The sequence below is a fragment of the Lissotriton vulgaris genome, chromosome 8 (assembly GCF_964263255.1).
Source record: "Lissotriton vulgaris chromosome 8, aLisVul1.2, whole genome shotgun sequence".
NCBI lineage: Eukaryota > Metazoa > Chordata > Amphibia > Caudata > Salamandridae > Lissotriton > Lissotriton vulgaris.
Genome location: NC_141696.1, coordinates 1,536,897,976 through 1,536,913,262, shown reverse-complemented (window position 1 = coordinate 1,536,913,262; position 15,287 = coordinate 1,536,897,976). Strand labels below are relative to the sequence as shown.

The window sequence follows — 15,287 nt, the reverse complement described above, 5'->3', positions numbered from 1 at the left end:
CCCAATCATGGTGGAACAACTGCCCTCTCCCCATCTGGCCCTTCCAAAGAATTTGTGGTGCCAGGTAGGAGAGAGAGGAACTGACCAGGCTGGAGGGAAGCTCCAGAGAAGGTTCAGGAGCAGGTGAAGTAAATGCACGACCCCCATGCTTTGCATAACTAGTCCTTTGCGTGGATGCATGCCAATGAGAAGCGAAGGACTTTCACTTGTCCCCAACTTAGTTGGGGTAATGTGTGGTAATGCAGGCTACAAATGTTGCTGAGAGGGAGTAAAAAAAAAAAAAAAAAGAAATCTCCATGCTGTGCCTAAGACCATTTATTTACAATAATTTTTTTGTTGATGATCTGGAGTAGTCAAAAACCTTGTTATAGCTACACTATATTGCTTCTGTCATTCACTCAATGGTGTCAAAAGCTCCAAATGCATATGCTGAGCTTTAAAAAACACAACAGAAATGCTACCTGGCGCAGATTCAAAAGCCTTAATCAACACTTCATGGTGTAAGCTTTCACACACACACACCCTACATGTGTCTTCAGATTTCCCTAGATTTAGTTTGGAGTAGAAAGATCAGAAAATATTCATTCATGTAAAGACGACAGATGAGATCAATTCACCTAGTTGGTGAGGAATGTGGCAAACAGTGCTATTTTATCTTTCAGCATGACCGTAAAGGCATATGTGTGTGATTGAGAATGAGCATCAAGGCACATATGTGAACTTGTAGAAAATGCCTGTCCCATGGCTGATAGAACACTTGCATGCTTCTCACTCACTTGGGGACTGGTCATCACGGTATCTTCTGTCAGAGTCCTCACTGCCCAAGGGACACAGATCTTCCTTTTCCTTTGCTTTTAACGAAAAGACAGCGGTTGCAATCACTGGACCTAAGAAATAAAAGGAGATTTCTAAGTGATTAACAACTTCTTGAGTCATTGTCCAATAGAAAAGAATGTAAATCGATAAGGGTTCTTAACAATAGTAATTACAGAAATGAAGAGCATACTTCCTGTGCAATGGCGACCATCACCACAAGCAGGTGCGAAGGGGAAAACTTTGTAAATTCTTTGAAACTGTACAATAAATTTAACAGAACAAATAATAAGCCACGTAGACAGCATGTTGACATTCAGTCGTAACCAAGAGCCGGTAGACGTAACGGGCCTTGGGGGGAAACTCTGTGGTGGCAAATTTTTCCATGGTGAGGTCAAGGTCATGATTTTGGTGGAGTGGCAAGATTGTTATGAGTATGCTTCTAGGACTGTGATAGCAGCAGCTGTGGAAACTTAGGGACAGGTGGAGAGGTGAGGCAGTCTGAAGAGCATAATAAGTGTGGGTTTGGGAGAGTCTTAAAGGAAAGGATGTCTGTTGCAGCACTGTTGTGTAGACATTATGAATGCAGCATTTGCATGAAGCTAACCTAGCCAAAAAGGCAGCCTACATAATAACAGATATATCTGAGAAGGCGTCCATGGGAGACCAGAAGATGCTGAAAAGTAGCTTGAAAGCTGGCTGGCAGATATTTACTGAAATCCATCCCAAGTAAGATGCAAGCCATCGACCAAGGTTGCAGGAGAGGTTTCAGCTGAGGGCATAGAAACAAACGAGGCAAAATCTACAATAGTGCCAATCCTGCAAGTAAAATATTAAGGTTTCACAGTGGATTCCTATCTAATGCCTCTCATGTATCATGTATAAGCTTTAAACCAGCAGCAAGTGGTTTCCCTTATTTCTAAATTACACTATTAAAAATACTTTCATGCAGCCACTCAAGCGACCTACTGAATTACTAAAATTTCACCATACAACAACCCACATGATTGGGGGGGCTTGTGAAACATGAGCATACTTCTCTCATACAACACCACACGGTTGGGGCCGGTGAAACATGATCATGCTTCCCTCATACGACAACACACAGTGGGTGGGCCGGTGAAACGCGATCATACTTCCTGCATACAACACCACAGGTGGGGGGCTGTGAAACATGAACATACTTCCCACACTGCACTGGCTGCCCATGGGTGCTGGAATCAGATTCCAAAGGCTCTTTTGTGCGCACTAGGGTTTGCTATGCATGGTCTTCACATAATTCAACATGAAAAGGACACCAAAGATCAGCAGCCAATGATTTCACTGTCTCACTCCTCTTTCAAATATGTACAAAGAGGAGATGGGCTCAGAGCAATCCAATGACTGACCTCCTTAAGGAGAGCACTCTAGATCTTTCTATTTTTAGACTTCGGGTCCAATCTAAAGTTTAGCAGAGAAGTGACTTTCAGGATGGTGCAAGACATGAACTCCGCTGTCCCAAGGGTACTCTGCCTGCCAAATTTAGAATTGACTAACCGCTGCACGGTAATCTCTGTACATTGATTAGAACCAGAGCCACAGCAATTCCTGTCAATACACCAGAAGTTAGGTGTATGGCGGCCATCGGTTTTAATGGCTATATACCAAACTATGGACAATTTTTTGTCTTTCAAAACCAAGTTTTTAAAGTGGAAGTGGAATAAGAGCCTATCAAGTGCAATGCAGTCCAAAACATACAAGGAATCAAACAATTGAAAGGTCGCAATATCGGCAGCCGTTGAAGCAGGACACTGAGACTCTAACACACATTTGACAAATCAGGATTATTAAACTAGCTGAGTTAGCCTATATCAATGCGTGCTGCCCACAGGCCTCTCCACCCACAAAATCAGGATATCAATGATCATTGCGCCCCTCGATACTAAATTCGTAAACAGGATAAAGTACAGACACTTGTATGCAAAAATTGACAAATCAAAATAATAGAGCTCGCATTGGCACCTTAATACTGAACACAGAGTCAGGATATCCAGTAAATAAAGAAAAAAAAAATAATTTAAACGCAACGCGCGCAACACCCTACCCTGCACCCCTGCATGTAGCTTACGCCTGACCCCAACTAGCAGTGTGCCTGTCGCCCCATCTAATCTACAAATACTAAAAGAAGTGGAGGAGGGCCTTCGTACAGGCTCCCGGCCTCTCCCCCCGCTAGTTCTAAGCTTCCCCCTATTACGGATATATTATCATTTCACTATCAAGAGAAAATCGGGGGATACATTACTCGCCTACACTGCCTCCCTGTACCAACATCATAGAGTGAACCCCACACTGCCACCATTTGAATAAAAGTCTTGAAACGATAGGCCGTTCTCAGCCTTGACCCGCTCGATCAGGTACACGAATGTTCTTCAACCGAGCAGCCGCCATCTTGAAAAATTCGAAAGAACAGTAGCGAGCCGGAATTAGCTGGGCTTTCTCAGTCTCATTGTCACTGGGTCCCATCTGTGTCGATAAGAACCACGGATGTTGTTTAAAGTCCAGGTGCACGGAGTTCGGAAAGGGAGAAAGGGCCACCCTGTCGAGCCACTCCTGAGTCATCACATGAGTCATCAGATACATTGCCTGGTGCGATTTACCCTCAGTCGATAACAATATTGTGAGCACTGACACGACCGGGACCTCCAATACACGGGCATTAGCTAATTTGCAATCCAGGGTCTCTCGCATCACTCGTTTTATGGGGTTGCTGGCCACCATCAGTCCGGGTGGTGTGGATGTTGTTACTTCCGCAGTGTCATTGAATTGAACAAAACCTAAACCTATGTCACTATTTCCCAGTCCAATAGCCACGGCGTCCAATTTGTGCTCCAAAGCTTGGGCTTTGCAATTCAGGGAGAGATGAAGACCCTCAATCGCCGCCATTATAGCCCCAAGCGTAGGTTCAACCCCTCGATAGGGAAATTCTGGTCCGGTCTCGGAGATCCCTTAGATAGGAAATGTCGTCCCAGGTCATCTGTTCGAATTTTCCCAGACCTCTCGGAGGATCTGGTCCGATTCACACAAAGGCCGATATTGAGCGCCATTTCGCGCATTTCCTTCACGGTCTATCCTTGGGCCCTTCGGGATAGACCCAGTAGAATCAGAAGCGAAGACACGCGTTCCAACCCCTCTGCATGCAAGGATATTGTGGAGCTGTCTTCAGGATATGCCTGAAACCATCGGGTCGCAGTTTAGACGGTACCAAGCCGTTTATATTCCGGGCTCCGACAACCAATTATTCAGCTCGCATCCGCAGTGTCATTGAGGTGCCCCACTTCGGCGATAATCCATACGGATGTTTGATGTTAAAATCGGACAAAATTTACTTCCATTCCGGTGGACCGGCTCCTCCCGAACTCTTATGGCCGATGTTGTTCAACTAGAAGCCGGCTGCATTCTTACTCGAGGCCCTGGCTTCAATGCTGATGTAGGCCGCAAACTGCAAGGTGACGTTTCTCTGTTCTTGAAGCAGGTGGAACTTTCGGGGTCACTCGGTGTAGCATTATTTTGTTTTGTCTACCCGGGAGAGTTGCATAGGCACAGGATAACTGGCAGGATCTTGTAGCAGGATGAGAAGGTCTGCGGAGCCGGGATCCTAAGCGGCCATCTTAATCGCCAGCTTGGCTCCTCCCCTGGAAGCTTGTTTTTGATAGACAAAAGCTAATGACCCCAACACCACGGGCGAGCTGTGCCTAAATAGGGTGAAAAAAAAAGTCAAGAAGAATCCCTTGAGAAGAGTATTTACTCACTCACACTAGATATTCTGAACCTCATTCATAATCACTGGTCACAAACTAATTTATACCGTTCACAGACTTTTTATTAAAAAGACATTGTCACATATAAATAAAACACAATTCATTACATAATACATTCTGAAACTCATAGGAGAGACAACTTATTAATACAATAAAAACAACATTAAAAAATAATTTATCAATGTATGAAAATATCCACAGAAAAGGAAGCACACATTTAACACATCCTATCTAAGTTCATCAAAGCTAGATTTCAAATAAAGCACATGACATTTATAATTGGAAACAAGACCCCAACAGAAAAAAAACATCTATAAGTAATACTGATTTCAAGATTCGAAAGCCCTTGTTATATTTTGGAACACATCTCCACTTCACAAATAGACCTGATAACAGAGATTTCCTGGGCTTGAATTCTAAGGAACAGCTTTGATGAACTTAGATAGGATGTGTTAAATGTGTGCTTCCTTTTCTGTGGATATTTTCATACATTGATAAATTATTTTTTAATGTTGTTTTTATTGTATTAATAAGTTGTCTCTCCTATGAGTTTCAGAATTTATTATGTAATGAATTGTGTTTTATTTATATGTGACAATGTCTTTTTAATAAAAAGTCTGTGAACGGTATAAATTAGTTTGTGACCAGTGATTATGAATGAGGTTCAGAATATCTAGTGTGAGTGAGTAAATACTCTTCTCCAGGGATTTTTCTTGACTTTTTGTCTACAGTACCCTGTTCCCTGGAACTTGTGGGGTCATCTCTCTTTTTTGAAGCCTAAATAGGGTGAACAGTGTAATATTCTTCCTTTGACAGCCTCTACACTGGTGGGCCGTCTGAGGAAGTATTCCATCGATTAAGCCAACAGCAAATCTATAGGCAGCAAATGTTGCAGTACCCCCCAATCCTCCACCCCCCACCCCTCCCCCCCCACACACACACACTTTTTGCCTGGTACCTGATGTAACTTTGGCTGAAGTGTACTGGGTTCCTGCTAACCAGGTCCCCAGTACCAGTGTTTTTTTACTAAACATGTTCAATTGTTTTCCTCAATTGGTCAATATCTTTAGCACTCTCAGTAAATCTCTAGTAAGAGGTAACCCTGGTACCTAGAAACTAGGATACTAAAGAAGGTCCCCCCCAAGGGCTGCAGCATAAATTGTGCCACCTAAGGCACCCCTCACCAAACACATGCAAGGCTGCCACTGCAGGCTGCATGTTTTGGTGCAGGCAGAAGAAAAACACGACAAGACACACATCCCTGTGTGCCATGTCACCTAACACAGAAAGTAGTACTTGTAAGTCACCTCGACAGCAGGCCTGACCGCCCTAAGGCAGAGGGATTGGTACTACATGTGAGGGCATACCTGTATGAGCAGATATGCCCCTGTGCAGGTCAATAACATTACTGACAGTTACAAGTGAGGAGTGAAGCCATTTTAAATCACGTACTGGACACTGGTGGAAACTGATACCAAACATCCCTGTCTGCAGTGAAGCCACCATGTAGCTGGGGATCTAAACATCTTGTATTGATAAACCCACACTGATTTCAGTGTTTGATGTATCTATACATGATTAAACCTTGAAAATTACATCCAGGAAGCAGCACAGACAATCATAATAAAAACTCACCTTTCGATGAAAACACAGCTTCCTAACAAACACTTTCAGTCAAATATGCACAGGTTTGGACTATCACACGAGCAATAACCAAGGGATTAAATCATCTTCTGAGGGAGATTCCTTCCAGTGTCCTGTGCAGTTTGCTGCTCTAATCCCATCAGATGGTTCCTTGTTAGCCTGTCACACTGTTACTGGACACTCAAATTCATACAGCACATTTTATGCTTCGCTCCAGCTGTGCCATCTATGATGTACCTAAAACACAGTTGATGGACAGAATGTAGAACAATGTCATACATTCACCCCAGTACAAGGATCTGGGCCTAAATCCATCGTTTTTTTGCACTCCACACCACCCTGGGTTAGACACTGGCTATATGCAAATCAGCTCTGACCCTGTGCCTCATGGGAACAGTCCAGTCCGAACTACCAAGCCATGTCTTTCCCAGACCGGAATCAAGCATCCAAGGACCGGTTTCTGGCTATCAGCCTTCTTCAGCCTGGATAGCTTGACTCCAGTGGTGTGGAGAGCCTGGGACTCACGTCTGAGTATACCCAGCACACTCGGGGTAAAAATTGCAAAAAACACAGTTGATGGACAGAATGTAAAACAATGTCATACATTCACCCCAGTACAAGGATCTGGGCCTAAATCCATCGTTTTTTTGCACCCCACACCACCCTGGGTTAGACACTGGCTATATGCAAATCAGCTCTGACCCTGTGCCTCATGGGAACAGTCCAGTCCGAACTACCAAGCCATGTCTTTCCCAGACCGGAATCAAGCATCCAAGGACCGGTTTCTGGCTATCAGCCTTCTTCAGCCTGGATAGCTTGACTCCAGTGGTGTGGAGAGCCTGGGACTCACGTCTGAGTATACCCAGCACACTCGGGGTGAAAATTGCAAAAAACACAGTTGATGGACAGAATGTAGAACAATGTCATACATTCACCCCAGTACAAGGATCTGGGCCTAAATCCATCGTTTTTTTGCACTCCACACCACCCTGGGTTAGACACTGGCTATATGCAAATCAGCTCTGACCCTGTGCCTCATGGGAACAGTCCAGTCCGAACTATCAAGCCATGTCTTTCCCAGTCCGGAATCAAGCATCCAAGGACCGGTTTCTGGCTATCAGCCTTCTTCAGCCTGGATAGCTTGACTCCAGTGGTGTGGAGAGCCTGGTACTCAAGTCTGAGTATACCCAGCACACTCGGGGTGAAATTTGCAAAAAACACAGTTGATGGACAGAATGTAGAACAATGTCATACATTCACCCCAGTACAAGGATCTGGGCCTAAATCCATCGTTTTTTTGCACTCCACACCACCCTGGGTTAGACACTGGCTATATGCAAATCAGCTCTGACCCTGTGCCTCATGGGAACAGTCCAATCCGAACTACCAAGCCATGTCTTTCCCAGACCGGAATCAAGCATCCAAGGACCGGTTTCAGGCTATCAGCCTTCTTCAGCCTGGATAGCTTGACTCCAGTGGTGTGGAGAGCCTGGGACTCACGTCTGAGTATACCCAGCACTCTCGGGGTGAAAATTGCAAAAAACACAGTTGATGGACAGAATGTAGAACAATGTCATACATTCACCCCAGTACAAGGATCTGGGCCTAAATCCATCGTTTTTTTGCACTCCACACCACCCTGGGTTAGACACTGGCTATATGCAAATCGGCTCTGACCCTGTGCCTCATGGGAACAGTCCAGTCGGAACTACCAAGCCATGTCTTTCCCAGACCGGAATCAAGCATCCAAGGACCGGTTTCTTGCTATCAGCCTTCTTCAGCCTGGATAGCTTGACTCCAGTGGTGTGGAGAGCCTGGAACTCACGTCTGAGTATACCCAGCACACTCGGGGTGAAAATTGCAAAAAATACAGTTGATGGACAGAATGTAGAACAATGTCATACATTCACCCCAGTACAAGGATCTGGGCCTAAATTCATCGTTTTTTTGCACTCCACACCACCCTGGGTTAGACACTGGCTATATGCAAATCAGCTCTGACCCTGTGCCTCATGGGAACAGTCCAGTCCGAACTACCAAGCCATGTCTTTCCCAGACCGGAATCAAGCATCCAAGGACCGGTTTCTGGCTATCAGCCTTCTTCAGCCTGGATAGCTTGACTCCAGTGGTGTGGAGAGCCTGGGACTCACGTCTGAGTATACCCAGCACACTCGGGGTGAAAATTGCAAAAAACACAGTTGATGGACAGAATGTAGAACAATGTCATACATTCACCCCAGTACAAGGATCTGGGCCGAAATCCATCGTTTTTTTGCACTCCACACCACCCTGGGTTAGACACTGGCTATATGCAAATCAGCTCTGACCCTGTGCCTCATGGGAACAGTCCAGTCCGAACTACCAAGCCATGTCTTTCCCAGACTGGAATCAAGCATCCAAGGACCGGTTTCAGGCTATCAGCCTTCTTCAGCCTGGATAGCTTGACTCCAGTGGTGTGGAGAGCCTGGGACTCACGTCTGAGTATACCCAGCACACTCGGGGTGAAAATTGCAAAAAACACAGTTGATGGACAGAATGTAGAACAATGTCATACATTCACCCCAGTACAAGGATCTGGGCCTAAATCCGTCGTTTTTTTGCACTCCACACCACCCTGGGTTAGACACTGGCTATATGCAAATCAGCTCTGACCCTGTGCCTCATGGGAACAGTCCAGTCGGAACTACCAAGCCATGTCTTTCCCAGACCGGAATCAAGCATCCAAGGACCGGTTTCTGGCTATCAGCCTTCTTCAGCCTGGATAGCTTGACTCCAGTGGTGTGGAGAGCCTGGGACTCACGTCTGAGTATACCCAGCACACTCGGGGTGAAAATTGCAAAAAACACAGTTGATGGACAGAATGTAGAACAATGTCATACATTCACCCCAGTACAAGGATCTGGGCCTAAATCCATCGTTTTTTTTGCACTCCACACCACCCTGGGTTAGACACTGGCTATATGCAAATCAGCTCTGACCCTGTGCCTCATGGGAACAGTCCAGTCCGAACTATCAAGCCATGTCTTTCCCAGTCCGGAATCAAGCATCCAAGGACCGGTTTCTGGCTATCAGCCTTCTTCAGCCTGGATAGCTTGACTCCAGTGGTGTGGAGAGCCTGGTACTCAAGTCTGAGTATACCCAGCACACTCGGGGTGAAATTTGCAAAAAACACAGTTGATGGACAGAATGTAGAACAATGTCATACATTCACCCCAGTACAAGGATCTGGGCCTAAATCCATCGTTTTTTTGCACTCCACACCACCCTGGGTTAGACACTGGCTATATGCAAATCAGCTCTGACCCTGTGCCTCATGGGAACAGTCCAATCCGAACTACCAAGCCATGTCTTTCCCAGACCGGAATCAAGCATCCAAGGACCGGTTTCAGGCTATCAGCCTTCTTCAGCCTGGATAGCTTGACTCCAGTGGTGTGGAGAGCCTGGGACTCACGTCTGAGTATACCCAGCACTCTCGGGGTGAAAATTGCAAAAAACACAGTTGATGGACAGAATGTAGAACAATGTCATACATTCACCCCAGTACAAGGATCTGGGCCTAAATCCATCGTTGTTTTGCACTCCACACCACCCTGGGTTAGACACTGGCTATATGCAAATCGGCTCTGACCCTGTGCCTCATGGGAACAGTCTAGTCGGAACTACCAAGCCATGTCTTTCCCAGACCGGAATCAAGCATCCAAGGACCGGTTTCTTGCTATCAGCCTTCTTCAGCCTGGATAGCTTGACTCCAGTGGTGTGGAGAGCCTGGGACTCACGTCTGAGTATACCCAGCACACTCGGGGTGAAAATTGCAAAAAATACAGTTGATGGACAGAATGTAGAACAATGTCATACATTCACCCCAGTACAAGGATCTGGGCCTAAATCCATCGTTTTTTTGCACTCCACACCACCCTGGGTTAGACACTGGCTATATGCAAATCAGCTCTGACCCTGTGCCTCATGGGAACAGTCCAGTCCGAACTACCAAGCCATGTCTTTCCCAGACCGGAATCAAGCATCCAAGGACCGGTTTCTGGCTATCAGCCTTCTTCAGCCTGGATAGCTTGACTCCAGAGGTGTGGAGAGCCTGGGACTCACGTCTGAGTATACCCAGCACACTCGGGGTGAAAATTGCAAAAAACACAGTTGATGGACAGAATGTAGAACAATGTCATACATTCACCCCAGTACAAGGATCTGGGCCTAAATCCATCGTTTTTTTGCACTCCACACCACCCTGGGTTAGACACTGGCTATATGCAAATCAGCTCTGACCCTGTGCCTCATGGGAACAGTCCAGTCGGAACTACCAAGCCATGTCTTTCCCAGACCGGAATCAAGCATCCAAGGACCGGTTTCTGGCTATCAGCCTTCTTCAGCCTGGATAGCTTGACTCCAGTGGTGTGGAGAGCCTGGGACTCACGTCTGAGTATACCCAGCACACTCAGGGTAAAAATTGCAAAAAACACAGTTGATGGACAGAATGTAGAACAATGTCATACATTCACCCCAGTACAAGGATCTGGGCCTAAATCCATCGTTTTTTTGCACTCCACACCACCCTGGGTTAGACACTGGCTATATGCAAATCAGCTCTGACCCTGTGCCTCATGGGAACAGTCCAGTCCGAACTACCAAGCCATGTCTTTCCCGGACCGGAATCAAGCATCCAAGGACCGGTTTCTGGCTATCAGCCTTCTTCAGCCTGGATAGCTTGACTCCAGTGGTGTGGAGAGCCTGGGACTCACGTCTGAGTATACCCAGCACACTCAGGGTGAAAATTGCAAAAAACACAGTTGATGGACAGAATGTAGGACAATGTCATACATTCACCCCAGTACAAGGATCTGGGCCTAAATCCATCGTTTTTTTGCACTCCACACCACCCTGGGTTAGACACTGGCTATATGCAAATCAGCTCTGACCCTGTGCCTCATGGGAACAGTCCAGTCCGAACTACCAAGCCATGTCTTTCCCAGACCGGAATCAAGCACCCAAGGACCGGTTTCTGGCTATCAGCCTTCTTCAGCCTGGATAGCTTGACTCCAGTGGTGTGGAGAGCCTGGGACTCACGTCTGAGTATACCCAGCACACTCGGGGTGAAAATTGCAAAAAACACAGTTGATGGACAGAATGTAGAACAATGTCATACATTCACCCCAGTACAAGGATCTGGGCCTAAATCCATCGGTTTTTTGCACTCCACACCACCCTGGGTTAGACACTGGCTATGTGCAAATCAGCTCTGACCCTGTGCCTCATGGGAACAGTCCAGTCCGAACTACCAAGCCATGTCTTTCCCAGACCGGAATCAAGCATCCAAGGACCGGTTTCTGGCTATCAGCCTTCTTCAGCCTGGATAGCTTGACTCCAGTGGTGTGGAGAGCCTGGGACTCACGTCTGAGTATACCCAGCACACTCGGGGTGAAAATTGCAAAAAACACAGTTGATGGACAGAATGTAGAACAATGTCATACATTCACCCCAGTACAAGGATCTGGGCCTAAATCCATCGTTTTTTTGCACTCCACACCACCCTGGGTTAGACACTGGCTATATGCAAATCAGCTCTGACCCTGTGCTTGGTAGTTCGGACTGGACTGTTCCCATGGGGCACAGGGTCAGAGCTGATTTGCGTATAGCCAGTGTCTAACCCAGGGTGGTGTGGAGTGTAAAAAAACGATGGATTTAGGCCCAGATCCTTGTACTGGGGTGAATGTATGACATTGTTCTACATTCTGTCCATCAACTGTGTTTTTTGCAATTTTCACCCCGAGTGTGCTGGGTATACTCAGACGTGAGTCCCAGGCTCTCCACACCACTGGAGTCAAGCTATACAGGCTGAATGAAGGCTGATAGCCAGAAACCGGTCCTTGGATGCTTGATTCCGGTCTGGGAAAGACATGGCTTGGTAGTTCGGACTGGACTGTTCCCATGGGGCACAGGGTCAGAGCTGATTTGCATATAGCCAGTGTCTAACCCAGGGTGGTGTGGAGTGTAAAAAAACGATGGATTTAGGCCCAGATCCTTGTACTGGGGTGAATGTATGACATTGTTCTACATTCTGTCCATCAACTGTGTTTTTTGCAATTTTCACCCTGAGTGTGCTGGGTATACTCAGACGTGAGTCCCAGGCTCTCCACACCACTAGAGTCAAGCTATCCAGGCTGAATGAAGGCTGATAGCCAGAAACCGGTCCTTGGATGCTTGATTCCGGTCTGGGAAAGACATGGCTTGGTAGTTCGGACTGGACTGTTCCCATGGGGCACAGGGTCAGAGCTGATTTGCATATAGCCAGTGTCTAACCCAGGGTGGTGTGGAGTGTAAAAAAACGATGGATTTAGGCCCAGATCCTTGTACTGGGGGGAATGTATGACATTGTTCTACATTCTGTCCATCAACTGTGTTTTTTGCAATCTATGATGTACCGACCACAACAGGAGTTCAGAAGTTAATGAACAGAATGAAGCTTCATGTCCAATGCTGAAAATGATAAAGTAGTTAAAATCACAAATCGTGTACGTGAGAATTGGTGGCTGGGAAAACGCATGTCTCATAGTTATACAGAGTCAAGGAAAGTTTAAAGAACTACTTCAAAATTTACTATGAAAACCAAACACTGGCAAACTGTCCGCCAATTTGAAGACAGTGTGCAAATGTCAGACAATACATGCAGCGCAAATTTACCCAGTGACATCAAGACCTGGTGAATTTCCTTCATCACAGTTGCATAAAGAGTCTTTTGCCATTTGTGTAAAAGTTCCCGCTCCAGTTGTGAGAAACAGGCAACAACATCCTGGAACGTGAGCAGCGTCTGAGAGAAGGATTAACATATTATAAATGTAACTCATCCTCATACATTCAGGCATGATGAAGTGTGGCCATTTGACCCAGGGGTACTCTTTGCTCTAACTATTCAGTCACACACATCAGATATGAGAACATGATAGCGATGGCTCTAGATAGGCCACACTTTGTACCCACAACAGAGCCCATTGTGTGCACTTCCTCCACCCCATCAAGGCCTGGCTGATACAAGCGAGAACAGAGCACCTATTGGTTGTGTTTTAATGAGTGTCACGTGTCAATGATATGCCAAACCAGTGTTCAACAATTGAGAAACAAAATACACATACGCCAAAAAGATGGTTGATAAATTGTATAACTACATTTAAATTGTTTGGCAATGGTGGCCCATGATATGAACTGTCTCTGACCCAGAGGCTGTTCCGTGAAACTGAATAAAACAAAAGCTTTGTGGGGCAGAATGCTTTCAGCTCTCATAAATTTTAGCTGGGTACTTAGCAACCTTAATTCCAGGTTTAGGGGCTTGGATTTCCCAGTCGAGTTTCTTTTATTGCTTAGATTTTCATTCTTGGTTATTCGTAAGTGTTTAATAGAGGGCGGCAAACAGGGACGCTTATATGTTCTACCTATGAAAGGCTCAAACAGTCTTAAACATCCTGTTTTGTGCCATTAGCAGTTAGTTTCACTTTCTCTTCTGAAGCCTTCACACAGTGCTCCAATGTTCTAGTCTGCCAATTAGTAGGACCCAATCTAAAAAGAGTTAAGACCCATTCAAAGGGGATACAAATGAACTTGCAAGAACATGATCACATATAATGGGACTAACTGTTCAAACAGATGCAAAGATTAATGAATCTGTTGACTTGGAGCTGGTTAAAAGTTTGAAAGAGACGGAGAGGTGAAAGGAGTTTAGGTGACCTAAGGACATTCAGTGAAGAGCATGGTTTAGAACCCTGGCACTTGATACCAAGTGTGTCAAAGGCACGGCAGGGCCATTCTTTTGTTAACTGAGTAACTGGACGATAGTTGAGTGCCATCAATGTCAATGTCACCTCAATGAGCCTCATCGTAATCGAGCCATTTGTATTCCCGCGCCAGTCTAACCATAATGGGGGAAGGTGTGTACACTAAATGAGAGACATTTACTATTTACACTTGTATCTAAGGCTATTTGAAGAGTTAGACTTTACATAAATATTATTTGAAGATGTTAGACTCTAAATAAATATTATATAAACAATCAATACTCCATACTCACACACAATTGCTTAACTGTATAATACAATATTATTAAATCGTAAAACGCACTATCCAAAACTAAAGACCTATAAAGACGTATTTAAACATCAAAATATTAAAAACATTTTATAACAAATATGAATAAATATAAATGTTTTAAAAACTACTAATATTCCTAAATGGTATACCATAAAAAAGGAAATATATAGCCTAAATAATAAAAAAAATATAAAAAAATATGGCAAATATTTTTTATTGTAAACAATCAAAAAAGATTATGTGAATACAATTATAAGTTTAAACAAAATAACTATAAAAATGTATTATGGAGAAATATTTGAGAAAAAATGAAAATTTAAAGAATTTACAAAAAATATCCTCTGTAAATTTCACATTCGGAAAACACATTTTTCAATATTTGTATTTTGGAAATATTTTTTTAAATGTACACTTTTAATAGAACAAAAGTTTAGTTACATTTTATAGGAAAAAAATCGGTTTATATTCAATACCATTAATAAATATTTACATTACTTTATTTATATTGTATTATAGATTAAATTTCAATATATTCCAAAACAAATTACATTTGGAAACTTCTATAAAATGTAATTTAATTATTTTACTTCATTACAAAACATTTTAAATATTTGTATTTTGTAAATTTTAGTAACTTAATACTGTTAATATATTTTAATTAATATTACAATTAAATGAATTAAAAACAAAAAAAGAAATACATTATAAAATTGTAAAACATTCATTTGCATAAAACTTTTACAAGTCTTCCCATCCTCCCATCCTTATCCTCTAAAAACCCAATATTCCACTACTAAAAAAAGTCTAAAACTATTATTTATAAACATCAATACAACTAAAATAACAAATGTTAAAGATTTTGTAACTAATAAACTATCTGACTAAAAACACAAATAAATAAACACAATTAAACACTACACTAAAATGCATAGAAAATTAAGACTT

General features: G+C 44.0%; 1 protein-coding gene across 1 annotated transcript in view; it reads right to left on the bottom strand.

The window, feature by feature from the left end:
- Positions 1-15,287, bottom strand: part of LOC147700311 (uncharacterized) — a 382,768-nt gene that overhangs the window by 334,606 nt on the left and 32,875 nt on the right. The window contains 2 exon segments of the mRNA XM_086936303.1: positions 777-887; positions 12,945-13,071. Coding sequence (XP_086792429.1) covers positions 777-887; positions 12,945-13,071 — 238 coding nt within the window.